We start from the raw sequence: 26748 nt of genomic DNA on the forward strand, positions 1-26748 counted from the left end.
TGACGGGATGCTGGCCTCTGAAGAGTTATTTCAATGTTATTACTTCTTTAGTCAATTTTTTTTTCAATGAAAATTTGAGGTTAGATTTTGCAAGTCTGTGCTTCCAGCACAGAGTTTCACTTGACAAGAGTACGGTATAGTACCAGCCACAAAGGTCTTTGGCCACAGAACACCTGATTCTCTGATGATTAAAATGAATTAGCAGAAAATCGGGAATGTCACAGTTTGGTGGATTGACATTACCATCTGATTTTCTAACCTGTGCTTCAAACAAGACGTGAGCCTCAAAGATTTTCCTGTAGTTATCAGTTTTCTCCTTGCCAAGCATAAAATTGAGTATTATTGCCTTTGAAAGGGCTTCCAACATTGCTGTTCTGTTCTCTTTTCAATTTGTCACCTAGTGCTAGTATTTGACCAGCTTTATAAGGGAAAACATACTTTTAGTATCAGCATGAATTTCAGACATTTCTATTTCTAACAACCTTTAGTTGTGTGTCAGGATATTCAAGACTTCAGCTTTCTTACTACTGTAAGTGGATTTCAGATTCAATACATTTTTTTGGCAAATTGAAATGCTTCAGAAAGATTGGGCTTGATTTGAACTTTCCAACCCATTTGTTGTGAAGGAATCCAGCAGTGTCAATAATGTAGGCATTTCAACAAGCATTTTCAACAAGGATGGCACAGTGGCTCTGTGGTTAGCACTGCTGCCTCACAGTGTTGGGGACCTGGGTTTGATTCCAGCCTCGGTGACTGTGTGGAGTTTTCACATTCTCTCCACATCAGTGTGAGTTTCCTCCCACAGTCCAAAGTTGTGCAGGTTAGATGGCTGGACCATGCTGAATTGCCTGGAAGTGTCAGGGATGTGTAGGTTAGTGGACTAGCCATGGGAAATGCTCTCTGGAGGGTCAGTGTGGACTCAATGGATCAAATGGCCCACACTATAGGGATCCCATGCTTGTGAGCAGTTTGTTAAAATAGCCATGTATTTACATATTGCTTCTTGGGCATAACCGATTGGAATGAACAAGCATGATTATGAGATGCAGCAGAGCAGTGCCACAAGAGGTTGAATGAAACTCCCAGGACAAGGAATGTTAAATGGTATGTCATATTGAACTATATCCTGTTATGCATTTTATGCCAATTCTACTTTCTTAAGCATTCCCCTGCACATTAGTCCATACACCAGTAGAATCTGCAGATGCACCTAAACCTCTATTGTCAAGGCTCGTTCACATCCCTGTCAGAAATTGGCACTCATTCTCATCTTAAGACAATGTCGGATCAATCTCTGAATGACTATCTACAATGTTATCCTTCGAAATTCTCACAACATCCTATCTTTCTTAATCATATTTCTGTTCTTACTTTCCTTACAAAAAATAGAGCACCAGGAAGAGGTGAAAATTGTAGAAGAGGAGGCCTTGGAAGTAGGCTGGGTCTCAGATTTACTGATCACTGCTGATGAAAATGGGGATTTCCTGCTGACAGAAGTAAATACCACACAGCTGCATTCATTCAAATTGACTTGATGCTAGCAGAGCACATCTTGCTGTTGAGGGAGTGCAGCAAACGTTTACCAGCTTGATTCTGAGGATGGCAGGATGGACATATGAGGAAAGATTGACTAGGTTGGGATTGTTTTCGCTGGTGCTCAGACAAATAAGATGGGGGGGGGGTTCTCATAATGATTTATAAAACTCTCACAGGTCCAGACAGGATAGACGCAGGGAAGATGTTTCTGATGGTGGGTGTGGCGAGAACCAGGTGCCACAGTTTGAGGATTCGAGGTCAACCATTTAGGATGGAGATGAGGTGACATTTCTTCACCCAAAAAATGGTGAGTCTATAGAATGCATGACCACAGGAAATAGATGATGCCAAAACATTGACAAAAGCTAAGAGATGGCTCAATATGCACTTGGGGTGAATGGGATCAAAGGTTATGGAGAGAAAGCAGGATTAGACTATGAGTTGGATGATCGGCCATGGTTGTGATGAATAGTGGAGCAGGCTTGAAGGGCCGAGTGGCTGCCTCCTGCCTGCCATCTGATATGTTGTTTCCTAAGTGGCAAGAGTTGAAGACAAGCAATGTGAAAGGGACAATGTGTTTTCTCAATATTTTATTCATTCATGGAATGTGGGCATTGTTAGCTGCATCAGCATTTATTTCCCATCCCTAACTGAGTCGACCACATTGCTGGGGTCTGGAGTTAAATGTAGGCCAGACCAGGTAAGATTTTCTTCCCTAAAGGACATTGATTGCTACATCATTGACAGCTGTGGCTTCAGCTGCCACAGTCCTGAGCTTTGGAGCTCCCTCCTTAAATCCCTTTGTGTTTTTATCTTCCTCCTTTAAGATTCTCCTTAAAAATTTTTTGAAAAGGCATTTTCTCATCTGTACTAACTCATTTTGTGCCCCTGTGTCTGATTTTGTTCAAGAAAGCTCCTTTTGGACGTTTAAAAAAACATTTGCATTTGTATTGTGCTCTTCACAATTGAAGTGCTTGACAGCCAATGAAATAATTCTGAAGTATGGTCACTGTTTTAATGTTAGAAAATAATGTACACAATGAAACTCCCACAGACAGTAATGTGATAGTGGCCAGACTGGTTTGAGTTTACAACACAACAGTGTGCTCAATACAAGGACTTTATTAAATTGAAGCTTAAGATGCCTGCCTACAGAGTGTTTGCCTCATGATAGAGCTCCCATGAGTATGTCAGACTAGAATAGACATTTGTACATAATTACATTTCAATCCCAACACAATCTACAGAGATTGTGATAAGGTCAGCCAGTTGGACATCATAGAATATGAACTGTTTCATTGGGGCTGTTAATCTGGTCCAATCAGTGAATCCTGGCTGGCAAATATAAACAGGAATGTCAGACATTCTGACACTCTGGGAGCTGGCTCTGAGAAAGTTGGACTAGTGTCAAGGACTTTCCAAGTATAAATAAACGGTGACTTGGTGACAGCATACTAGCCTCTGTGGAGTTATTTTGCAATCCGTTTTTGGTAATGTTGATTAAGGGACAATTATCAGCTAGGGCAAGATAACAAAGTGTGGAGCTGGATGAACACAGCAGGCCAAGCAGCATCTTAGGAGCATAAAAGCTGATGTTTTGGGCCTAGACCCTTCATCAGAAAATGGGGGACGGGGGAGACGGTTCTGAAATAAATAGGGAGAGAGGGTGAGGCGGATCAAAGATGGATAGAGGAGAAGGTAGGTGGAGAGGAGAGTATGGTGGGGTGTGGGGTGGGGTGGGGGATAGGTCAGTCCGGGGAGGACGGACAGGTCAAGGGAGCAGGATGAGGTTAGTAGGTAGGAAATGGAGGTGGGGCTTAAGGTGGGAGGAGGGGATGGGTGAGAGGAAGAACAGATTAGGGAGGTGGGGACGAGCTGGGCTGCTTTGGGGATGCAGTGGGGGGAGGGGAGATTTTGAAGCTTGTGAAATCCACATTGATACCATTGGGCTGCAGGATTTCCAAGCGGAATATGAGTTGCCATTCCTGCAATCTTCGGGTGGCATCATTATGGCACTGCAGGAGGCCCAGGATGGACATATCGTCTAAGGAATGGGAGGGGGAGTTAAAATGGTTCGCGACTGGGAGGTGCAGTTGTTTATTGCGAACCGAGCGTAGGTGTTCTGCAAAGCGGTCCCCAAGCCTCCGCTTGGTTTTTTTTCCGAGATAACAAAGTGTGGAAAGCTTGGATATCAGCTAGGGCATCTTGGTCTTCTTCAAAACAGTGCCTTTGGACCCTATCCCCTCTCCCCAGGTAGGACAAATGGGACCTTAATTTAACATCTCCTCTAAAAGAAATGCCACCAACGGTGAAACTCTCACTCCATGTACTGGAGTGTTGGCCTTAATTTCAGTTTCCTTCAGGGATTCATTTGGGATCCAGAAAATGCCTCAACAACCGTTTCTCAGCCACATGCCTGTACCCTCCATCTGCGCCCATGATCTTTGGTTTCTGGATGAGGAGTGTTATCATTGTCTTGCAGTTGATTGCTGTAGAGTGTAATGTGCATGTTTCCAGGATGACCTGGGTCACAGATTAAAAAAAAACTACCAACTCTTCTCACAGAAATACTGTCCCACCAGCTGCTAAAAATAGAAGTGGTCTGCATTATCACATTACCACTTCCAGTTTCTGCTCTGCAAGAAGTTTAAACTAGATCTCAAACCTGAAAAGCTTCTGCTGTACTTTGTTTCTCATCTTCATCTCCCGACTTACTTCACACAAAAAAAATCTCTGATCAGAGTAGTCAACATTGGCCAAGAATTTGCTGTACACACATATTGAAGCTACACGAAGAAAATCCCAGAAGGATGGCTCAATGAGGTGTTGGTAAGCACTTTGGCACTGAGAATGGAATATCAAACCTGAAGTATTTATCCGCAAAAGCCATTCAGCAATTATTTTTTTCTCTTAGCTATAGCTGACAGTAAATCAAAGACTTGAATGTGATGTAACCTCTCAGCGGTCATGTCAAATACAAACATGAAAAGTAAACATTCAATCACTAAAATATTGCAGATGAAAGCTGCCATCCATAAATGGGTAACTGGGATCAAATTGGAGATTTAAAGGTTTTAAGCACCTCTAACTTAACTCCAACTTGCTGTCTTCTAGAAACTGCAGTGGGGAAGTAGCAGACAGCCAAAACAGTTCCTGAGGCTGAATGGGAAGGTTGAATGTTTTAATGAGGTTCTGAACGTCTAACTTAACCTCAACATCTTTCCGCCAGGAAATTAGACACCTATGGAGGGAGGTTCAATGTTTTATCACCCTCCCCCCCAACCTTAACTTTGTGTGGCCTAGGAACAGCACGGGTGCTTTCGCTTGGTTCCATAAGCTCAGATCGTCGGACCAGATCAGCCTCACTAATGCCCTGTGCGCCCCATAAAAATACACCAAGCTCTCCTGCAAGATGATAAAGCTTTCACTGATGTGAGTTTGCCTTTAATAGGGTGTTTTCATCCAGTATGAGAAAACAAGACTTCCTCAGGATGCACATTGGACTCGACTGGCAAAGAACAACACAATCAGGGGCCTAAGATCACCCCACCATCTTCCACTGCATCAGATAGTCTGTACTCACAGCTGTGGATCTGATTCACTCCCATTCCCAGGTTTGTAGATCACTGGTACTACGCCTCCCAACCTTACCCCTGGATTGTAGATCAGCTCGTATATATCTGCTCTTACAGTCTGCTTCGGAGCTGTCCCTGTCTGATGGTCAGTGAATCAGGGACAGAAGCTACATGCTAAAACTCCATGATTTAAAACTCCATCTAAGGCATGCAAGAAAACCTGGACTACTTTGTTTGCTGTGCGAAATCCCACCAGCCCTTCTTAAGTATACCAAATGCATTGTTAATATCCTGATTAAATATAGATCATTTACGTGAAAGCTGGATTACAACATGAATAAAGAGGATTTATGATCACCAATGCTTATCCATTTCAGGAAGTACAGTGCACAGTAACTAAGACTAATCTGTAAGATTCTGTGTGCATGAAAATGTGCACTTACAGTTTGGCAGTTCCATATTTCCCATGGTATCTCCACATTTCCAAGTTTGGAGAACATCTGAAGTAAGGGGTGACAGTTTTTGGCAGATAATGTTACAACCCCACCCAGTTCCATGGTAACTGATCAATGCTGATGTGCAATAAACTGGATTATTCATTCTGCTCCTCACGTTGTCGTAGAGTCACAGAGATGTACAGCACAGAAACAGAGCCTTCTTTCACACTCGTCCATACCAGCCAGATATCCTAAATTAATCTAGTCCCATTTGGCAACATTTGGCCCATATCCCTCTAAACCCTTCCTATCCACACACCCATTCAGATGCCTATTAAATGTTGCAATTGTACTAACCTCCATCACTTCCTCTGGCAACTCATTCCCTATTTACACCACCCTCTATGTGAAAAAGTTGCCCCTTAGGTCCCTTTTAAATCTTTCTCCTCTCACCTTAAACCTATATGCTCTCGTTTTCGACTCCCCTACCCTGGAGAAAAGACTTTGACTATTAACTCTTAAACTCAATGCACTGACCAATAAAAGGAAATCGTACCAAATGCTTGATAACAAAGTGTGGAGCTGGATGAACACAGCAGGCCAAACAGCATCTCTGGAGCACAAAAGCTGACATTTTGGGCCTCGACCCTTCATCAGAAAAATGCTACCTTCACTGCCCTGTATACCTGCGCACTCCACTTTCAAGGAACTATGAACCTGCACACCCAAGGCCACTTTGAACTTCCTTTCTTGATATGGAGGTGCCAGTGTTGGACTGGGGTGGTCAATGTCAGAAACCACACCAAAAGTTTGTGATTTTAAATAAACCTGTTGGACTATAACCTGGTGTTGTGTGACTTCTGACTACCCTTTCCTCTGGTTCTGCAAGAAAAGTAACTTCTCTGGTGAATCGTAACCTAGTTGGGATCTTATGATGGATCATTTCTTGTTATTTCACATTAATTGAAATATATTATGTAAGTGCTCTGCCTGGATTTGAGTCATACCGATATTGTAGGCATTCAGATTACTCCCTGTTCAGGGCTAATATCGAGCAGAAAACCATCAATTCTGTATAAACAAATTAGCACCTTTCAGGTATTTTCCCGGAGGTTGGATGATGTTCTACCTTGATGCTCTAATTGAGAAGTTTTTTTTGTGGAGTGACCCTGAATGTCCTTGATGCCTAAAGCTCCAGAATTCTTAATCCCCTGTTGCAACAAATACAGCACAGTTTGCGGAACTAATTAATGTCAGATAATAGGGTTTGCATAAACTTTTACACATTGTTTGTAGCTCCCTTTGAATGCATTACAGTGGCACATTACGAAGAATCATTGTACAGGAAGGAGACCTTGGCGAATAAAACTCCCATTGTTTTTATTCAGATGAGCCAGAGTGAAGTGTTTATGAAGCACTGGCAAACAGATCATCTCAATGAGCAATGTCATCATTTGCAAAAGAAAATTATTATCTGCCAAAAAGGTAAATAAAATTAAAATGACATAATTCAAATTATTAGCTTTCATAATCTCTCGATAACATGTTCTAATTTCAAATGTTCACAATTAAATAAAATAATATTTTAATTCTATATATATGTGTATGAATACATATGTTTGTAATTTTATTTAACAGTTCAGAAATTACAGGACAAAATAAACCAAATGGATCCAGTGTGAGGAGCTGAAGTGTTATTAAATTTATCAGGGCTATTAATTAACTACAGTTTTTATTATCAGTTAACCAGTTAGCAGAATTGTGTTTCCTTCTGCATTATTAACTCATATGTTTTATTGTGTGGACTGTGGATCCATAATTCTATTCCATAACGGTAGTTGTCAGAGAATTTCTAGCCCGCCAGCGGCTGCTACAAAAGATGAACATCAAACAGCAAGAGGTCAACTCCATTGAAAGCTTTTTGCAGTCTGCGGAAGATATGGGACTGAAAACATATGATTCTTTGGTCATTCAAAATGCTTCTGACATTGCACGGGAAAACGACAGGATCAGGAATGAACTTAATGCAGTTTACCTGAGGGAAAAGTTGGAAGCACGACACCGAGACGAGCCGGCCATAAAACGGTGAGCATGAACTTCTGATATCACATTCATTGTGAGGTATGGTTACTGGATTAGTAAGAAGTCAAGAAAGACCTCCACTACATGTATAAGTTAAAATGACATTGAAGAGCCAGAGTAATAGTTTCGCGTATTACAAATAAAGCTATTCTAATAGACAAAAGATGCTACTTAGCTACTGTAGTAAGTTTGAGATACATCAGTGTATTGAAAGTTTTTAGGCTTAATGATTTGATTTATCAAATGTTGCTTGAAGGGTTACATGTTCTGAGTGATGATGCTTTGCCACAAATCCAGTGAGCACGTCCTGTTTAACACTCGAATGCTTCAAAGGCCAGGTTGCTTTTAAATAATGGTTTGCTCCAGTGAAAGAGTTAACCATTTTCTAACATCCTACTCGTCTGTTTCAGGGAGGCTTTCCGCATCTACAGCCGTCACATTATTGGCGGGAGTGCTTGCTGTCGTCTGTATTTCCTAATTGCAAACAGCAAAATAGATGGCACTGGGAGGATCTCAGCCCCCATCACAATACAGAATAATAAATTGTTTTGAAATGTGTTTCATTTTGACTCATAACCTGAAGTCTTCTGTGCATTAACAGAAGTTAAATGTTTTAATTGGCAGAGAGTAGAATGAACAGGAGAAGACAGCCAGCATTCTGTGGATTTGTGTTTGACAGGAGTAGTGCATCCACCCTCACTTCACAGTGGGGGTGTTAGATGCTTGCTTGTGTGAAAAGCTGGTATTACTTTTGCATGAACAGGTTCATTGTTCTAAATCAGCATCTGGACATCATTTTAATTTCAGATCTGGCAACGGGAGTGGAAAGGTCAATGAAGACAGTCTTTCAGGCTGCCGAACAGCGAAGCATTTTCTCTCGAGCTCAGTGCCGGCACCTACCTTTGTCGATGGGTTGGCACATTCTGTGATTGGATCATCCATCAGATCACCCTCCCTTCACTCAGTATTCAGTATGGATGATAGCAATGGCCTGCAGTCACCACGGAAACAACCTCCTCCTAAGCCAAAGCGGGACCCCAATACACGACTGAGTGCTTCATATGAGGCGGTGACTGCATGCATTTCGGCGGCTTCTAAAGAAGCAACAAATGAAGGTTTGAAGAATGATTGTTCGCATTGAAAATAGTGTAAAATTAGATTAAAATGGACAAATCTGCCTCATGACTAATCTGTCCATTTATGTGACATTTAGTAGTGTCATGGGTGATTTGACTGCCAATCTATGATATATGTATCTTCTCAGGATATTGCCTTTTTGTCCTGTAACTGAGACTCGTATGATATTTCCTGAAAGCAGTGAATCCTAGTCAGCAGCTGCAACATTAAAGTGATAATGGTACCATGGTGATGTCACAAAACATAAATAGCATTTTAGGAACATCTCAGCATCTGAGGAAAATCGCGACTATTGCGCCCAGACTGCCATCAGTGGTGTAAACACCACCGAAAAATTGAGGTAAATGTCTCCAAGACAAACATATATGTATATCATAGTCACTAGCAGCACAGGAGAAGGCAATTCAGCCGATCGTCTCTGTGCCAACCATTTGAGAGCCATCTATTAGTCCAACTTGCCTACTATTTGGAACATAAAATTATACAGTGAAGGAACAGGCCTTTCAGCACAGGATGTTGTGTCGAACATGATGTCAAATTAAGCTAACCCCTTCTGTTGGCCCTTGGTCCATATTCCTCCATTCCTTGTATATTCATGTGCTTCTCTAAAAGCCAACCCTACAAATGTTTCCCTCACAAATATATATGCAATTCGTACTGAATTTGCTCCACAGCTGTTTGAGGCGGTGCATTCCAGTGTATCTCAAAACTATCATAATACAGTGGGACAAACAGGATGCGTGAGAGTGTATTTCACTTACTGCCAATTGTCATAAATCCATGTGGACGTAGATACCAAGAGGGAAGTTCCGTAATTTAGACATGGACAATAGAACATTACTTCTACATCATTAGAATGTTGTTTTAACTGTTTCTGATGTTAGCAGAACCATAGCACTGGACAATTACACACTTTAATCTCAATTCCATGTATGCATATTAACTCCATAAAGGTATTTGCTAATTGTGTTGCTGAAGAATGGAGCCACACACAAAGGGACCATTGGTCAGAAGGAGACTGCTATTGTGCTGTAGCAGTGTCTGCAATCTGAACTTCATTTCTGTGCAGTTTCCTATTTGAGCCTTACGTTTGGCTAATAAAACTTCTTTAATCCAAAGACAACATGATTCACTCAGTGAATATTATAATGTCCACCATGGTGTGCCAGAACTAAATTCAAATATTTTACATAGTGCACACATTCTAATTAATCCCAACTGTATGTAAGAATGAATTTACTAATTTAATCCCAGTTGTTTTTCAAGGAATTCCATGCAATTTATTCTCAAATACAAAATAAACAGCGAAATAAATCTTGACACCTAAAAATTTAACCAACGAGAGAATGACCTCCTGTCCTCAGCAGCATTCACACCATATATAAAAACAGAAAGACTTGCAATTAAATAACACCTCTCCTCACCTCAGGATGTTGTGTACAGCCAATGAAGATCTTCTGAAGAGTTGTCATCAATTTACTGGCAGTTAATTTGTATTCATCAAGAAGCTACGTTACCCTTAACCACTCTTTTTAAACCTCCCTTTCATCTCAGTCTCCCCCTTTCCCTTTCTCTTACACATTTGTAATTTCTGCTTTAACTTCTGTGCTAAAGGAACTCACCAACTTTTGTCTTCTCCTGCATCCTTGATTTTTGTCGACAGTGTCTTGAATTTGATCACAATTATGTGAAGTATTCTTTGCTGCTTCCTACATTACAATGGCATCCAGGTGCTACAAAACATTTGTACCTAAATGCAAATGTTGTTTAATTCCTTTTGCTGTCTCTCTCTTCAAGCTTTGCATTTCAATGGAACATCAGCTTTTTAAATGAAAGTTATCCAACTTTAACTTTTGCGATGCTGAAATCATTAATCTCAGAACATCCTTATATGTTACAACAGATGAAAAACCTTGAAGTCAGTATTTCTCTTTTGAATATGGGGAGATTACATAGAGGCAGATTGGATGTGGAAGATCACACAATCGAATAAGATTCCAGGACATTTTCCTAAACATAGTCACACAATACAATATTTTATTCAAAGATCCAAAGGGGAAAATTCAAACACCACCTTTTTTGCTCCTGAAGGGATGACATAGAAAGATAAACATTAAATTTTGAGTTTGACTGTGAACAAGTTTGCAATCCAGGATCTGAATCTTTGATCTGGGCTCCTCATTGTCACCAGGAGCATTATAGACCAACGTTACAAGAGAAAACAATCCCCATATAATCCTCAGAGATAATGGGAACTGCAGATGCTGGAGAATTCCAAGATAATAAAATGTGAGGCTGGATGAACACAGCAGGCCAAGCAGCATCTCAGGAGCACAAAAGCTGACGTTTCGGGCCTAGACCCAGATGAAGGGTCTAGGCCCGAAACGTCAGCTTTTGTGCTCCTGAGATGCTGCTTGGCCTGCTGTGTTCATCCAGCCTCACATTTTATTACCCCATATAATCCTCATTCTCTACCGCTGATAGTGAAAGACAGTAGCCAACTCATCATTCAATCTGTTATTGATTGTCCTCATAATACACGTAAAATTTGCTTCTCCAATGTTGCTCTCACTGTTGTTGAGAGATATCCAGAGAAACCAATAGAATTTCTTCCATCAAAACTTTCCAGATTATTTTCTCACCTCTGCTCATCTCTCACATTCCATTTATCTGATCACCTCTGGAAGTTGTTGCCCACTTCCCTTATCCTACGAGGAAATTAATTTGGAAATCGTTCCATTGTTCTGTGAATGCACTATTTGAGTGGTAGTCTTATTTTCTGAATCAATTATTTAAATGAACACAAGCTTTTTAAATTAGTAGTGCATTTTGATGAAAATTCGACTACATTCAATTGAATAAAGTGAGGTGTAGAGGTCAAAAAGTAATGAATTATTTAAGCAGGTAGGCTTCAGGGATTTAAAAAATGCTTGCAGAGAATGAAAGGGAAATGTAACAGATTAATTAAGTAAATACAACAAGAAATAGGTGGGTAAAACAGTTTTACACTGAATGAGGAATAGAATAAGTCTTTTCAACAAAACAGGACACAGCAGCATTTACTAACTTCATTTAATGAAGATCAGTTTCAGAGAAAAGAATTCAATAGAGGTGGAGGGATTAAAGTTGCTTTACCAAGAATTGCTAGGAAGTCCACCAACTAAATTAATTGAAGTCAGAAACAGCATTTCAATAGTCTAATTTGAGGGGGAGAAGCTTGTCAAAATTAATTTAATAAGTAAGTGAACTTGAAGAATTCAAAATAGCCTTAGGCATCTGTGGAATGAAGTGAAAACATTGGGGTCAGTGAATTGCAAGTAGCCTTGTAGATTGTCAAAATTAATTAAAGTCACAGGCTTTATCCGACAAAATTAATTAAGTAATGAAGTGGTCTTTAAGAATTCATAATAGTTTTAGACATCACAAAATTAATTAGGTGATTACTCTTGAGTATGCAAAATGACCTTTCACAATATTGGCTAAATAGCAAATATATTATCTTATCATTTTTATTAAATTGATCCATAAATGTGACAATTTAGATCAAATATATTTCCAACAGGCAGATCAGAATATTTGGATTTATACTATCTGATTACACGGATTTGCTGACTTTAATGGATTTAGCCGTACAAACCATAAGCAGATTGCAATGGATGATTGTAATAAAGGGTGATTATCATTCTGTAAATAGTTTCTTGCAGGTCACCTTAAATGGTTTACTGAAAAGGAAATGTGTAATCAGATAACTGAAATTGTGGCTTCAATGATTGCATCCCAACAATTCTGACAGCCTATGGTCTACTGACTTTATTATTGCCCTCTTTTTTCTGTGGTAATCGTGTGAATTGGATTTGACCCTGACATGACTGTCAGGCAACACAAGCAAATGAAGTGCTTTGAATCTTTCTTACATGCCAGTGCAGATCAAATCACCTGTGAAGCCAAATGGGAAAATTATCTGGTACATTCCATTCCATGACCTGGTGGTATCCAACCCGGGGTTCACTGTTCTAGAAGAGGTGGTTGTGGTAAATTTAAGCAGTGAGTGATGGTATAAATGCTCAACATATGCTTTGGGTAGGCTGAAGAACATGGTAAAGATGCAAGGTCGGTTCTTCCCCACTAGTCATACCATATAGTATAATCATACAGACTAGAAAGAGGCCATTTATCCCTTTGGGCAAATAGCCTCTTTTTGAAATATTCCCAATTGCTTGCTATTTTCCCATGGTCTTACATTTGTCTTGCCTTTCCAAGTTTACATCCAATTTCCTTGAGAATGTGAGCAGTGGGCTCCACTATTTTTCAGCCAATGCATTCCAAGTCATAATTTGTGGTGCTAAAACAAATCCACTCATTATCCTTTGTAATTTATCATTAATCTATATCTTCTGGTTGCCAATCTTTCTGCCAGTAGAAATCATGTATCCCCATTTGTTCTATTAAAAATCTTTGTTGACATTTCTTTCTCTTCCTTTTAAATACTTAACACTGTATGCATCTCATCACTTTTGATAATTCTTCTAGGGGTATGTATGTCACTGGCAAATACAGCATTTGTTGTTCATTCATAATTTTCCTTGAGAATTTGGTCTTCTTAAACCAATGCAGCCCATGTGGTGTACATGCATCCACAGTATAGAGAGAGGAGTTCAGGATTTTGACCCAATGACGGTGAACTAACAATTATTATCAGTCTAAGTCAAGATAATGTGTCAACAATGTTGACTTATTCTAATCATTCTATGATTAACTGCGCAGTCAAAACCTCCTTAATATTATTTTCCAGCGTTTTTCTGATGTTGGGCTAAGTGCCTGTAGTTTCCTATTACTTTTCCCTCCTTTCTTTGAACAATGTTAGGTTTGCTATCTTCAAAACAGCTTGGGCAATTAAAAGGAGGAAAGCAAGGTAGAGAAATTCTGCAGCATTTATAATTGGGAATGCACAAGAAACCAGAATGGCAGGAGCATACATATCTTGGAACTTTAAATATGCTTAGAGGCATTTATAGAAACAGGGAGGGGAAAAGGCCATGGGAGGAGCTCAAAAGCAAGGATTAGAATTTTAAAATCAGGACGCACTTAATTAGAAGGCAGTGCAAGTCCACGGAGACAGGGATGACTGGGGAGCAGAACTTTATGTGAGTTAGCTAAGGACAGTAGAATTTTAGACATTGTCACATTTATGGAGGGTAGAATGTGGGAGATCAGGAATATTTTAGGCTAGCCAGACCGAAAGGAAGCAGGATGTGGCTTTCAGCAAAAGATGAGGTAAGATGGGGCAAAGTTGGATAATTTTATGGTTGTGGGAATGGGTAATCTTTGTGCCATCATGAACATGAGGTTGGAAGCTCATCTCAGGATCATGTATGACACCAAGGTCATGAACAGATTGGTTTAACCTCAGTCAGTTGCCCAATCCAGACAATGGCCATGATGGCTCTGAGGGGGCATGAACCACAAGTTGTGGAGAAGCTGGACTCCACAAGAGTTCTGGCAATGAGGCTAGGAGATTCCTGTCACCACGTGGGAGTGGGTCACGTCAACAGTGCAGTGTGTAGACTCAATGCGTGTACTTTTATCCTGTTTGAACCTTGCAATCTGACTCCGGGCACTATTTTTAAGTGGATGCAGACTTCTTACAACTCCAAGAAAACGTGACCCTGTATCTGCACATTAATATAAACAACTCTACTACAAGCATCAAGTACACATTTTATAGTGATCATTCTGGGCCTGAAGCCATGTTGGAGCCTTTGTTGCTTTGTTTTGAAATCTGCCTTCAAACATCTCTGCAACTTAACTTTTTCTGACATTTTCATTTATTTACAATATACCTGCTTCTCGTGGGATCAAGCGCTGTCCTTCCCAAATGCTGTGATCAAAAATCTTCTCCTTGGCTTCTCTCAAAATGCTTTGGCTGCATCCTGCCCATTGCTCAAATCTCCTGCTCTTAAACTAACATGATGCCTTCAAACCAAACCTTCAGTCTTTGAAATACAACAACTTGCAGCCTCTTTGCTAGTAATGCTTGCAACAAGAGAGATGAAGCTCGAATTCTTGGCGACTCGATGACATGCCACAAGAAGTTTGACAATCCAAGCCAGGGAAAAGAGGAATCAGTCAGGATTATGCATCTTATATATAGAAAGGTTTTGAACCTTGGAGGCAATTAAGAATAGACATGGTTATTAATAGATCACTCTATTACACCAATCCTAATCACCCACCCCGTTCCCTACCCACGGCCCAACAACTTGCCCTACTGATGGCACATGTGAACTTTAGTACCTTATATACACCCTTAAGTAATTGTAGAAAGGTTTAGTATTGAAGAGAGATTAGTTACTTTGAAATCCTGTATTTCAATAAGAAAAAGAGGCTTAACACAGGGATGCATAGCCAATCATTGCAAAAAGCTCCAGATATATCAAACTCATTTGTGATTATCAAACACATTGTACTGACAAATATTCAAGTAGATCAGGAGCATAGGAAATGAAATAATTGTTTCTTTCTTCTTAGACCTCAACTTGTTTTTTTTAAATCCACAGTTTTGACTAAACCAAGACCTCACAGCGATGATTACAGCACAATGAAAAAGATTCCTCCACCAAAGCCCAAAAGAAGCCCCAACACCAGACTGACAGGTTCATATGAAGAGATCTATGTAAGGAAGCCATCTGTACCAAAATTCACCAGCACAATGACTAAAGGAGCACACAGCACCGGGACTATTCAACGCGCCGCGTCTGCTGATGGGCCCCACTATGGCACTTTGAGTCTCCATTTGTCCCAAGATGAGGATGTGGAGCCTGTTTACATAGAAATGGGAGGGACCGGTGGAACCACTGGAAATTATCTGGCAGAGATGGACAGTCCCGATCAAGGAGAATCTGTTTATGAAGAAATGAAATATTGTTTGCTAGACAGCAACTCAAGTACTTCCTTCTTCCCAAAGCAGGCAGCTTGTCCTCCCCTTCACACAGAAATGAAAACCCCAACATTGCCTGAGGACTTCAGAACAGGCACCGCTCCCATGGCAAGCTGCCAGGAATTAGTATGTGATATTCCTCCACCGTTTCCAAACCTCCTCCCCCATCGGCCCCCTCTACTTGTATTTCCTCCAACACCAGTACAGTGTTCCCCTGCTTCTGATGAATCACCACTTACACCTCTTGAGGTGAAAAGATTGCCAGTTCTGGAAACTAATTTGAATTACTCTGTGCAATCAGACGGCATATCGCCTGCTTCTCAACCATATACAAGCCATCAAAAAGGAGAAAGTAATACACCACCATCCCCTGGAGTGGGTGTGTTCAGTATATCAGGAAAAATGTCTCCACCCTCAACATCACCTCCTCTTCCTTCAATCCCTACACCCCCCTACAGGCAAAGCTCACATTTTATTTTCCCACCAGACACTTCCACATCATGCTTTGTCAGCACAGGAAAACTAGCTATGAGCACAGATGCACCCAAAGTACCTCAGAAACCTACTCCCCTGCAAGGAGGGACCTCTATGAGCTCTACAAGATTGCCTTGTTCACCAGTAAAAAGCTGCAGGACAGAACCTGGGAAGAGCCAACCTTCCTCAGCAGGGAGTGCATCACTATTTCCTTACTCTTCCACTATTAATAGGCCAATTACCAGCCCCCTTGATGAGCTGAACAGTCTTTTCAGCTCAGGGCGCAGTCTTCTTCGAAAATCAGCAGTAGGGATGAAGATACGGGAGCAAGCAAGTGAGTAATTTAACGACTGTATGATAATTCTGAGGTTTTATACACTATTATCTGTATAATGATGTTCATCATGGTGCAACACCTGAGCTAGAAGTATCAGATGAAATATTTTTCAAGTGGATGCAAAAATTCCTAAAGGATTGCTCAACAAAAAAAGAGCAAAGAATTTTTCCCTGCTGGCCTCCCGAATGTTAATCCCCCAAAGAATATCTGCAAATCAGATTTTGTTTTTGGTTATCTATCCCATTGCTGATTTATGGGATCAAATTGTGAGAGAATTAGCAGCCCAATAAAGTGCAGTTGTGACCATAAAGCACTGCGAGCTATCCCCGGATTATGAATGGTGCTACATCAGAGTACATTTTTTTTAAAGGGGTTCATTGATCAACTAATGGTTATACCATCTGAGGAAGGGTCACTCAACCCGAAATGTTAACTCTGATTTCTTTTTCTGCACAGGTGCTGCCACACCTGCTGAGCCTTTCCAGCTATTTCTATTTTTGTTTCTGATTTGCAGCATCAGCAGTTCCTTAGGTATTTATTTGCTTACAGCATCCGTATAGTTATTAAACATGAAAGGAAACTAAACGTATTTTTTTCCATTTTGCATACAAAAAATATGTAAATGTACAAATTAAGTGGTCCTCACTTAATAAATAATTGCATAATTAACCAATTAGCTTAAGAACTTGCATTCATAAAATACTTTTTCCCATCTTTAAGACATCTCAAAGTTATCTTCTCTGATTACTTTTTGAATGAGTCACTGGTATACTGCAAACCAATCTGCACAGAGCTGGACCTCACAAAAATAATTGATGAAAGAGAATGGTCCATTGTGTGCTTCTAGTTCCTAAGTAATTTCTAGTCACTTTCTTGTTTCTCTCTGTAAGGGGGATGAGCCTCCAATCCAACTTTGCAAATAATAGCCACAGGAGGTTATAGTTGGAATAATAAATTAATGCTTAAAAGCAAAATGAAGAGGAAAAAGCTCAAAGTTTACTGGAAGAAATGCAAATGCAAAGAATAGTTTTAGTTTCCTTTGATACTTAATAATGAGACAGATGCTGTAAACATTGCCTTTCTACATTGTTCCTTGCTTCAAACTCGAGCTACAAATCCTATTGCTGTCAGTGCATACATAAAAAACAGATGAAGCAACAAATATTTCAATCTTACATTAGCTGAAAATTTCCTTGGAGCCACTTTCATTCTGTGACAGTTACTTTGCTGGAAGCGTTATGCATGTAACCAGAATTCTTGGCACACCAACTTACACTGGCAAAGTGAGAATAGTTCTGTGGATAGTGTCAACCATTGTTTTAGAAGATAAGGTGTCAAGCGCAGTGTATCAATTCTAAGAGCGACGGTCACTATCCAAAATCTTATCTTTTACTTGGCTCAAGTTTAAAAGTAGGGAAGTGTTGCTACAAGGCATTCGTGAGTCTACACCAATTTTGGTCTTCTTATTTAGGAAGAAAATAGTTGCATTGGAGGCAGTTTAGAGAAGATTCACTGGATTGTTTCCAGAGGAGAGGGGTTTGTCTTAAGAAGGGAGATTGAGCAGTTTAGGCCTATACTCTTTGGAGTAGAAGAGTGAGAGGAGATCGAATTGAGGTACTTAAGATGCTCAAGGGAATTTCACAAAACAGACATGGAAAGGATGTTTCCTCCCAATGTGGTGACATTACTCATCTGAAAGTGTCATAAATCTATGGAATTTACTACCCCAGAATATGGTGGATGCTGGGGCATGGAGAAGAGAAACAGATATTTAATTAGTAATGGATTGAAGGGTTATGGAGAGTGGGCAGGAAAGTGAGTTGAGGCTGAGAAGAGATCAGCCATGATTATATTAAATAGTGGAGCAGGCTCAAGAGGCTGTATTGCCTCTTTCTGTTTCTATCTCTTACGTTCTTATGTTAGCAGAGTGCATATATGGCTATTTTTGGGCAGCTAATCAGAATATTTTAATTCACCCTATAGCAAGGTCCAGATGATATTGTAGTGGCAATCTAGAGAAGTAGTCAATCACTCTGGGGACATGGATTCAAAAACAGGTGGTGAAATTTAATTTCAATTAATATACAGAAATGGCAGAACCTATAGTAGCATCAACATCCAGAGGGATCAAGATGTACGTGTCCACAGTTCCATGAAAGTGACAACACAAGCAGATAATGTAGTCAAGAAGGCATATAGTATGCTTGTCTTCATCAGTCAGAACATAGAGTATAAAAAATGGCAAGTCATGTTACAATTGTACATAAATTTACTTAGGCCATACTTGGATTATTGTGCAGCTCTTGTGCAGGTCTGGTCACCACACTACCAGAAGGATGTGGAGTCTTTGGAAAGGGTACAGATAAGGCTTACCAGGATATTGCTTGGATGAAGTGTATTAGTTATGGAGAGAGATTGGACAAACTTGGTTCATTTTTGTTTGACTGTCAAAGGATGAGGGGTGACCTGATAGACATATACAGAATTATAATTGGCATGGATTTTTTTTCCCAGTGTAGAAATGTCAGTTACAAGGGACATAGGTTTATGGTAAAACAGGGCTAAGTTTAAAGGAGATATGAGAGTTTTTTTTACACAGAGCATGAAAAGTGCCGGAGGTGGATACAATAGCAATGTTTAAGAGGCATCACGACAGATATATGAACAGGCCAGAAATAGAAGGATATGGACCAGATAGTAAAGGCTTTTGGTTTAGAAAAGCTGGATGAACACAGCAGGCCAAGCAGCATCTCAGGAGCACAAAAGCTGATGTTTCGGGCCTAAACCCTTCATCAGGGAGGGGGATGGGGTGAGGGTTCTGGAATAAATAGGGAGAGGGGGGAGGCGGACCGAAGATGGAGAGAAAAGAAGATAGGCGGAGAGAAGAGTATGGGGGAGAGGTAGGGAGGGGATAGGTCAGTCCAGGGAAGACGGACAGGTCAAGGAGGTGGGATGAGGTTAGTAGGTAGGAAATGGAGGTGCGGCTTGAGGGGAGAGGAAGGGATGGGTGAGAGGAAGAACAGGTTAGGGAGGCAGAGACAGGCTGGGCTGGTTTTGGGATGCAGTGGAAGGAGGGGAAGAGCTGGACTGGTTGTGTGATGCAGTGGGGGGAGGGAAAGAACTGGGGTGGTTTTGGGATGCGGTGGGGGAAGGGGAGATTTTGAAGCTTGTGAAGTCCACATTGATACCGTTGGACTGCAGGGTTCCCAAGTGGAATATGAGTTGCTGTTCCTGCAAACTTCGGGTGGCATCATTGTGGCGCTGCAGGAAGCCCATGATGGACATGTCATCTAAAGAATGGGAGGTGGAGTTGAAATGGTTTGAGACTGGGAGGTGCAGTTGTTAATTGCGAACCGAGCGGAGGTGTTCTGCAAAGCGTTCCCCATCGTTGTCTGCTTTCCGGAGAGACCACTCTCTCAGTGACTCCCTTGTTCGCTCCACACAGCCCTCCAACCCCACCACACCCGGCACCATCCCCTGCAACCGCAGGAAATGCTACACTTTCCCCCACACCTCCTCCCTCACCCCTATTCCAGGCCCCAAGATGACTTTCCATATTAAGCAGAGGTTCACCTGCAAATCTGCCAATGTGGTATACTGTATCCATTGGACCCAGTGTGTCTTCCTCTACATTGGGGAAACCAAGCGGAGGCTTGGGGACCACTTTGCAGAACACCTACGTTCGGTTCGCAATAAACAACTGCACCTTCCAGTCGCGAACCATTTCAACTCCCCCTCCCATTCTTTAGATGACATGTCCATCATGGGCCTCCTGCAGTGCCACAATGATGCCACCCGAAGGTTGCAGGAACAGCAACTCATATTCCGCTTGGGAACCCTGCAGCCCAATGGTATCAATGTGGACTTCACAAGCTTCAAAATCTCCCCTTCCCCCACTTCATCCCCAAACCAGCCCAGTTCTTCCCCTCCCCCCACTGCATCACAAAACCAGCCCAGCTCATCCCCTCCCCCCACTGCATCCCAAAACCAGCCCAGCCTGTCTCCGCTTCCCTAACCTGTTCTTCCTCTCACCCATCCCTTCCTCCCGCCTCAAGCCGCACCTCCATTTCCTACCTACCACCTCATCCCACCTCCTTGACCTGTCCGTCTTCCCTGGACTGACCTATCCCCTCCCTACCTCCCCACCTATACTCTCCTCTCCACCTATCTTCTTTTCTCCCCATTTTCGGTCCGCCTTCCCCTCTCCCCCTATTTATTCCAGAATCCTCACCCCATCCCCCTCTCTGATGAAGGGTCTAGGCCCGAAACGTCAGCTTTTGTGCTCCTGAGATGCTGCTTGGCCTGCTGTGTTCATCCAGCTCCACACTTTGTTATCTTGGATTCTCCAGCATCTGCAGTTCCCATTATCACTGGTTTAGAAAAGCATTGTCGTTCGGTACAGAGATATTAGGAACTGCCAATGCTGGAGTCTGAGATAACAAGGTGTGGAGCTGGATGAACACAGCAGGCCAAGCAGCCATCAGAGGAGCAGGAAAGCTGACATTTCGGGTCTGGACCTTTCTTCAGAAAATTGGTGGTCCGAAGGGCCTATTCCTGTGCTGTCCTGCTCTTTGAAAATACTCATTGTTCTTTGGAGTTAAAAATCAATCTTATTTACAGCAACCATGAAACTATTAACAATTGTTGTAAATAAAACCAAAAAATTTGTTTCACTATTGTCCTCGTTGGAAAGAAATTGGCCAATCTGGGTATCTTAAGTATGACTCCAGGCCATACTGCAACGCGGTTGGCTCTTACTTTCAGGCCACACAGTTCAAGGGCAGTTAGGAATGGGCAACAAAAACTGGCCTTGCTGGTGACAATCATTTTCCATGAAATAATATCTTCTTTCCAGAAATAGAACATAGAACATAGAACAGTACAGCACAGAACAGGAGAGTTACAAGGTTATTTTACACTGCCTGTGCTCATGATGGCACATCAAGTTCTAGTTCAATTGTACTGATAATTCTTTTTTAATGTGACCGTCGAAGCAAATGTTGGAAGACAGCATAGTTAGATACCAATGGTGGTGAATTCTTCTCTATGTCCATAGTATGATGTATTAGGTTATTAGGATTAGAACAGCACTAAAAGTTTGCTCCACAGCACTTGCTTCTGCTTAATGGAACAATTTGAGAAAAATATTAAATTGTTTGATAAAATAACTTCAATTAATCAGCATGCATTCAAATTTTCAGGTTGGTTTAAAAGTGCTTAGTAAATGCTAAGTTGCACACATTAATTAGTAAATATATTCCCAATAGATCACAGAGGTCTGTTTTTAAATATGTACTGTTATAATAGCATGGATATCTTTTCATTGAGAGGATGCAGACTTTAACCCTAAACTATGTTTTGTTTGGTACAAGCTTGGCATCTCACTCAGACTGGCCAAATACATGATATTAGTGAGAAATAGAAAAATCCAAGACCATACTTATTACTGAAGTGATGCTTTATACTTAGCGCCCAGTGTCAGGAATCAAGAAAAGATTAGTATTGCTCTCCATTAACAATTTTGATAACGGATACATTCCACTATGACAGCAGTTTCGGTTTTTGGCATGCAGTCAGGCACAGACTTCACAAGATAACAAAGTGTGGGTCTGGATGAACACAGCAGGCCAAGCAGCATCTTAAGAGCACAAAAGCTGATGCTTTGGTCCTAGACCATTCATCAGAGGGTCTAGGCCCGAAATGTCAGCTTTTGTGCTCCTAAGATGCTGCTTGGCCTGCTGTGTTCATCCAGCTCCGTGCTTTGTTATCTCAGATTCTCCAGCCTCTGTAGTTCCCATTGTCTCTGACAGATTTCACAAGATCTTGTTTTCCAGAGAGAGGTGGCTAACACAAACTGGCAGCAATTACCTTGAAGGGACTTTACCTATATTGCATCAGGCCGTTTAATTTGAAGAGGATTGGCAGTTGTAACTAAACTTTTCAACTTGAAAAGTGCTGATGGTACTAAATCTAAGGGAGCGAGTGTCATGTCTATAGTCCTAACCTAAGCCATAGATGGCACCTTGGCTCACAGGCGATAACACTGTTATCTCTAAGTTTGCTGATTCAAGTGCCAATTCAGAGATTATAAATGCATAATCTAGGTTGACACTACAATGCATGCTGAGGGAGTGCTGCACATTTAGTTGGGCAATCTTTAGATTGACTCAATGGATAGATGTAACAGATTACCAGGAACTGTTTTTATGATGAGTAGTTCAATCCACTAGGATGTTCTGGGCAATATTTGTCCTTTTACCAATCTCACTTCTCAAAACTCGCTTTTACCAATACTAAAATCAGATGATCACATCAATAGTTCATTATTTTTTTGAGTGACCTTGCTCCGCCTCATATAGGGAGCAGTTGAGGATTCTGGGTCTATACTTGATGAAGTTTAGAAGGGTTTGGGTGGGGGTTGGAGATCTGACTGAAACGTATTAAACACTGAGAGGCCTGGATAGTGTGGATATGGAGAAGACATTTCCACATGTAAGAGTGACTAGCACCCGAGGGCCCAGCCTCAGATTAAAGGGATGATCCTTTAAAACAGGGATGAGGAGGAATTTCTTCAGCCAGAGGGTGATTAATCTGTGGAATTTATTGCCACAGAGGGCTGTGGAGGCCCAGTTGTTGAGCATCTTTAAGACAGAGATAGGCTCTTGATTGGTAAGGGGATCAAGGTGGAAGGCAGCAGATTATAGTTGAGAAACATATCAGCTGTGATCAAATGGCAGAGCAGACTGAATGGGCTGAATGGTCTAATTCTGCGCCTATGTCTTATGGTCTTATGGTCTAACAGAGGTTACATTTTATTAGCTTTTAAGTACTTTAAATTGACCTGAGGTTATGAAAGGCACTATATGAAGGGTGATTCACTATATAAAGGGAAATTGCTTTGGCATCTCCTACTGCAGTTCCTTGCAGTCAGCCTACAAGTTATGAAGCTTATACATCACAGCCTGATAGGGTCCTTCCTTAGAAAAGGGTATATAGACATCATATCACAACATTGATAAAATTAGCGATAAAGGACAACGCCTCTCGTACTAGTCAAAAAGATATCTTATGGAATTCTTGACCTTTGAGTCAAACTACCAAGTTAGACTAACTGGTCCTAATATCCAAGTCACAGTCTTCTGGAAAGTAGGTTAAGATCAAGATTGATTGTCAGATTTTTCTATTAGTAACAGATTTGTTGAGCAGAAATTGTTTGCCTTTTCAAAGTCTGAAGTGTGCATCAAAAGGTATTCACAGCCTTTTAAAAGTTGCCAATAATTTTCATCCCCATGCACTATCACTTGTCTGCAAGTGGCTCAGAGCTGTAATACCTACATAAGGTGGTCTCCATATTCTATCAAACTTTAACAATCAATGTGCTATTCTGTGCATCGTGGATAAGGAATAGTGACAGCAGAATGAGCCAATTGTGTACATTACTAAAACGTTCAAAGTACTGTAATGCTAATTGATTCCAGCAGCACACTTACATGATACAAAACCATGAATTCAATGTACAGCATGATGAAGTCAACCTCATTGATCCTACATGCTCAGCATGTACAAGTCTTTAGTCAAATATAAGACTCTCTGGATAACACAGCTGGATTGGCTGAAACTTGTTTCTGTCACTAATAGTGTCGGGGACAGGTGCTCCAAGGGATTATTGCTAAAGTAAATGATTTATTTTCTCAGCACCTCCAACCACAAGTAGCACATTCTTCCACTTCATTTAACACTTTCACCCTCTCCTGTCTGGCAGGAGATATAAAAATGTATATACACATATGAAAAGATTCAAGAACAGCTTCTTCGCTGCTGTTGTTAGACTTCTGAATGGAAATCTCAAATTTTAAATTTAATGTTGATCTCGCTCTCTGAGCACCTTCTCTGCAATAACGTTATATTTTTCGCTCTGTTCTATTTGTGTGGTGTGATCTGCCTGTACTGCACGCAAAACAAAACTTTTCACTGTGCTCAGGAACACGTAACAATAATAAATCAAATTGTATCAAATAATTTGATTATAAATGGGGTTTGCAATAAAAGGCACTTAAAAGAGCCATTGTTCTTCAAGCAAGATTTGTTGCAGTTCTATTTCTGGCAACATGAGCCTCAATTCTCATGACCATCCTGATTTACGTTTACCTTGGCACATCAGTAACACCAACCTAGTGAGATGCTGGTGCATGCTTCCCAATTTTGGCATTTCGTAGCCTTATCTATTTCACTACCATACAAAGGGTAACATGTTGCTAACCAGGTGTGCACAACTTTATATTTCATTTGCATTGAATTTCATCTTCCAATACTTTGGCCTCTTCTGGTTTGGGAAACTCCAGACACAAATACAAATTGGAGAAAGCAGCACAGCGATTAGCAATCCTACCTCACAGGGCAACACCTTTACCTGGTTTTATTTTTGCTCTAATTTGCTCATCTCAAGAAAACTCTGCACCAGAGCAATTGAACACTTAATTTTTACTCAGCTGTTTAAGCCAGTCACCTGGAACCACCAAGTGCCGCACAAAAACAAAACTGATCACTTTTTCTTCAATAATTTCTTCCTAATGGTTCAAGTTGCTCGTTCTCTTCATTCAGATCACCATACATTAAAAAGAAGGTAACACTTCTGACACACAAAAAAAAATTATGCACTTCTGAAAGAAAAAAATGATATTTAACCACAGAACTGGTGAAGTTAGAATGTTCGGAATCCATTTAAATGCCAAAGCTTGACTTTCTATCTAGGCAGAGAAATGCATCTACCTGTGCCTGAGACTCTAGGAATTGTCATCTTGCTCCTTGGAGAAGGAAGGATTTGTGCCATGGTTTTCATTGTTCACCTGCAGGACAACAATTCCCAAAATGCACCATTACCCAGCTGTCCGTGACTACCAGATGGAAACTTGTGAGAGAGTTTCAGCTGTTGTTCAGGAATTGTGTGAATGTGATGCACAGTAAGAAAATGCAGATTTTACTCAGTTCCTGTTGAATTCTAGTATTTATTCAGGCACCTGGTGCATTAGAAGATTCAGGCCACTGGGATTGGAGATCTGGTAATATCTTCTCTCAAAAGCTGTTCAAACTCAGTTAAAGATTTCGTGACTGAGATGGATTTTTGTTAAGGAAGAATGTTAAGGGAAACACAACCAAGGTGAGTATGCTGAACTGAGATGCAGACCAGCCAAGATCTGACTGAATAGTAGAAAAGACTCAAGGGGAGAATTGTTCATTCTTGTACTTGCATTCCTTCCTGTGTTATTCAGCTCTCTAACTCTGAGGACTTATAAAATAGAAGGAAGCATGTGTCAGGTTCAGTTAGAAATGGGGCTTTTAAAATTAAAGGTTTAATGCTGGAAATGCAATCAGTTGAAATGTTTAAATATTTCCAAGTTCTTCAGCTGTCACTTACTAGGTTATGTAGGTTCCTACAGTAGCATCTCCTCTCTGTCCTCCACACCAAATATGCTAAAATAGTATAAATCCCCACCTGAAATGTGTTAATTTCTCATAACTGCAAGCTTTGGGATGAGGCTGGCACCAAAGTTGGGGGGTTCCAATTCGCAGTCAGTAACAGCAAGACATATTAATACCATAGACACTTACAATGTGAGCAGTGACAGGAAAGCTGGCAGAATTGCATAGAAAATAGAACAATACAGCGCAGTAATGGGCCCTTTGATGTTGTGCCCGAAATGATTCCAAATTAAACTAATCCCTTATGTTGCCCTTGGTCCATATCCCTCCATTCCTCGCATATTCATGTTCTTATCTGAAAGCCTCTTAACCACCCCTATTGTATCTGTCTCCACCAACAATCCTGATGGCAGGTTCCAGACACCTACCATTCTCTGTGTAAAAATTACTGGCCCCTTGCATCTCCTTTGAAAACTCCCCCCTCACCTTGAATGCACGTCTCCCAGTATTAGACATTTCAACTCTGGGAAGAAAGATTCTGACTGTCAATCCGATATATGCGTCTCATAATTTTATAAACTTCTATCCTCAGGGTCTCTTGCTCCAGAGAAAATAACCTGCGTTTTTCTAGCCTCTCCTTATAGCTCATACCCTCCAACCCAGGTAGCATCCTGGTAAACCTCTTCCACATCCTCTCCAAAGCCTCCACATCCTTCCACCGCCCTCTGTGGTGACCAGAATTGGATGCAATACCCTAACCAAAGTCTTATAAACCTGCAACATGACATCCTGACTCTTGTACTCAATGCCGCA

The 26748-nt window shown here is 41.0% G+C and overlaps 1 protein-coding gene across 7 annotated transcripts in view; it reads left to right on the forward strand.

Annotated features, from left to right (window-relative positions):
- myo16 (myosin XVI) overlaps positions 1-26748 on the forward strand; it is a 360735-nt gene that overhangs the window by 327606 nt on the left and 6381 nt on the right. For all 7 annotated transcript variants that reach the window (XM_059646418.1, XM_059646419.1, XM_059646420.1 and 4 more), the window contains 4 exons: positions 6937-7033; positions 7387-7633; positions 8438-8745; positions 15325-16512. In XM_059646418.1, the coding sequence (XP_059502401.1) occupies positions 6937-7033; positions 7387-7633; positions 8438-8745; positions 15325-16512 (1840 nt within the window). The remainder of the gene's footprint in view (positions 1-6936; positions 7034-7386; positions 7634-8437; positions 8746-15324; positions 16513-26748) is intronic.

The sequence above is a fragment of the Stegostoma tigrinum genome, chromosome 6 (genome assembly GCF_030684315.1).
Source record: "Stegostoma tigrinum isolate sSteTig4 chromosome 6, sSteTig4.hap1, whole genome shotgun sequence".
In the NCBI taxonomy this organism is placed as follows: domain Eukaryota; kingdom Metazoa; phylum Chordata; class Chondrichthyes; order Orectolobiformes; family Stegostomatidae; genus Stegostoma; species Stegostoma tigrinum.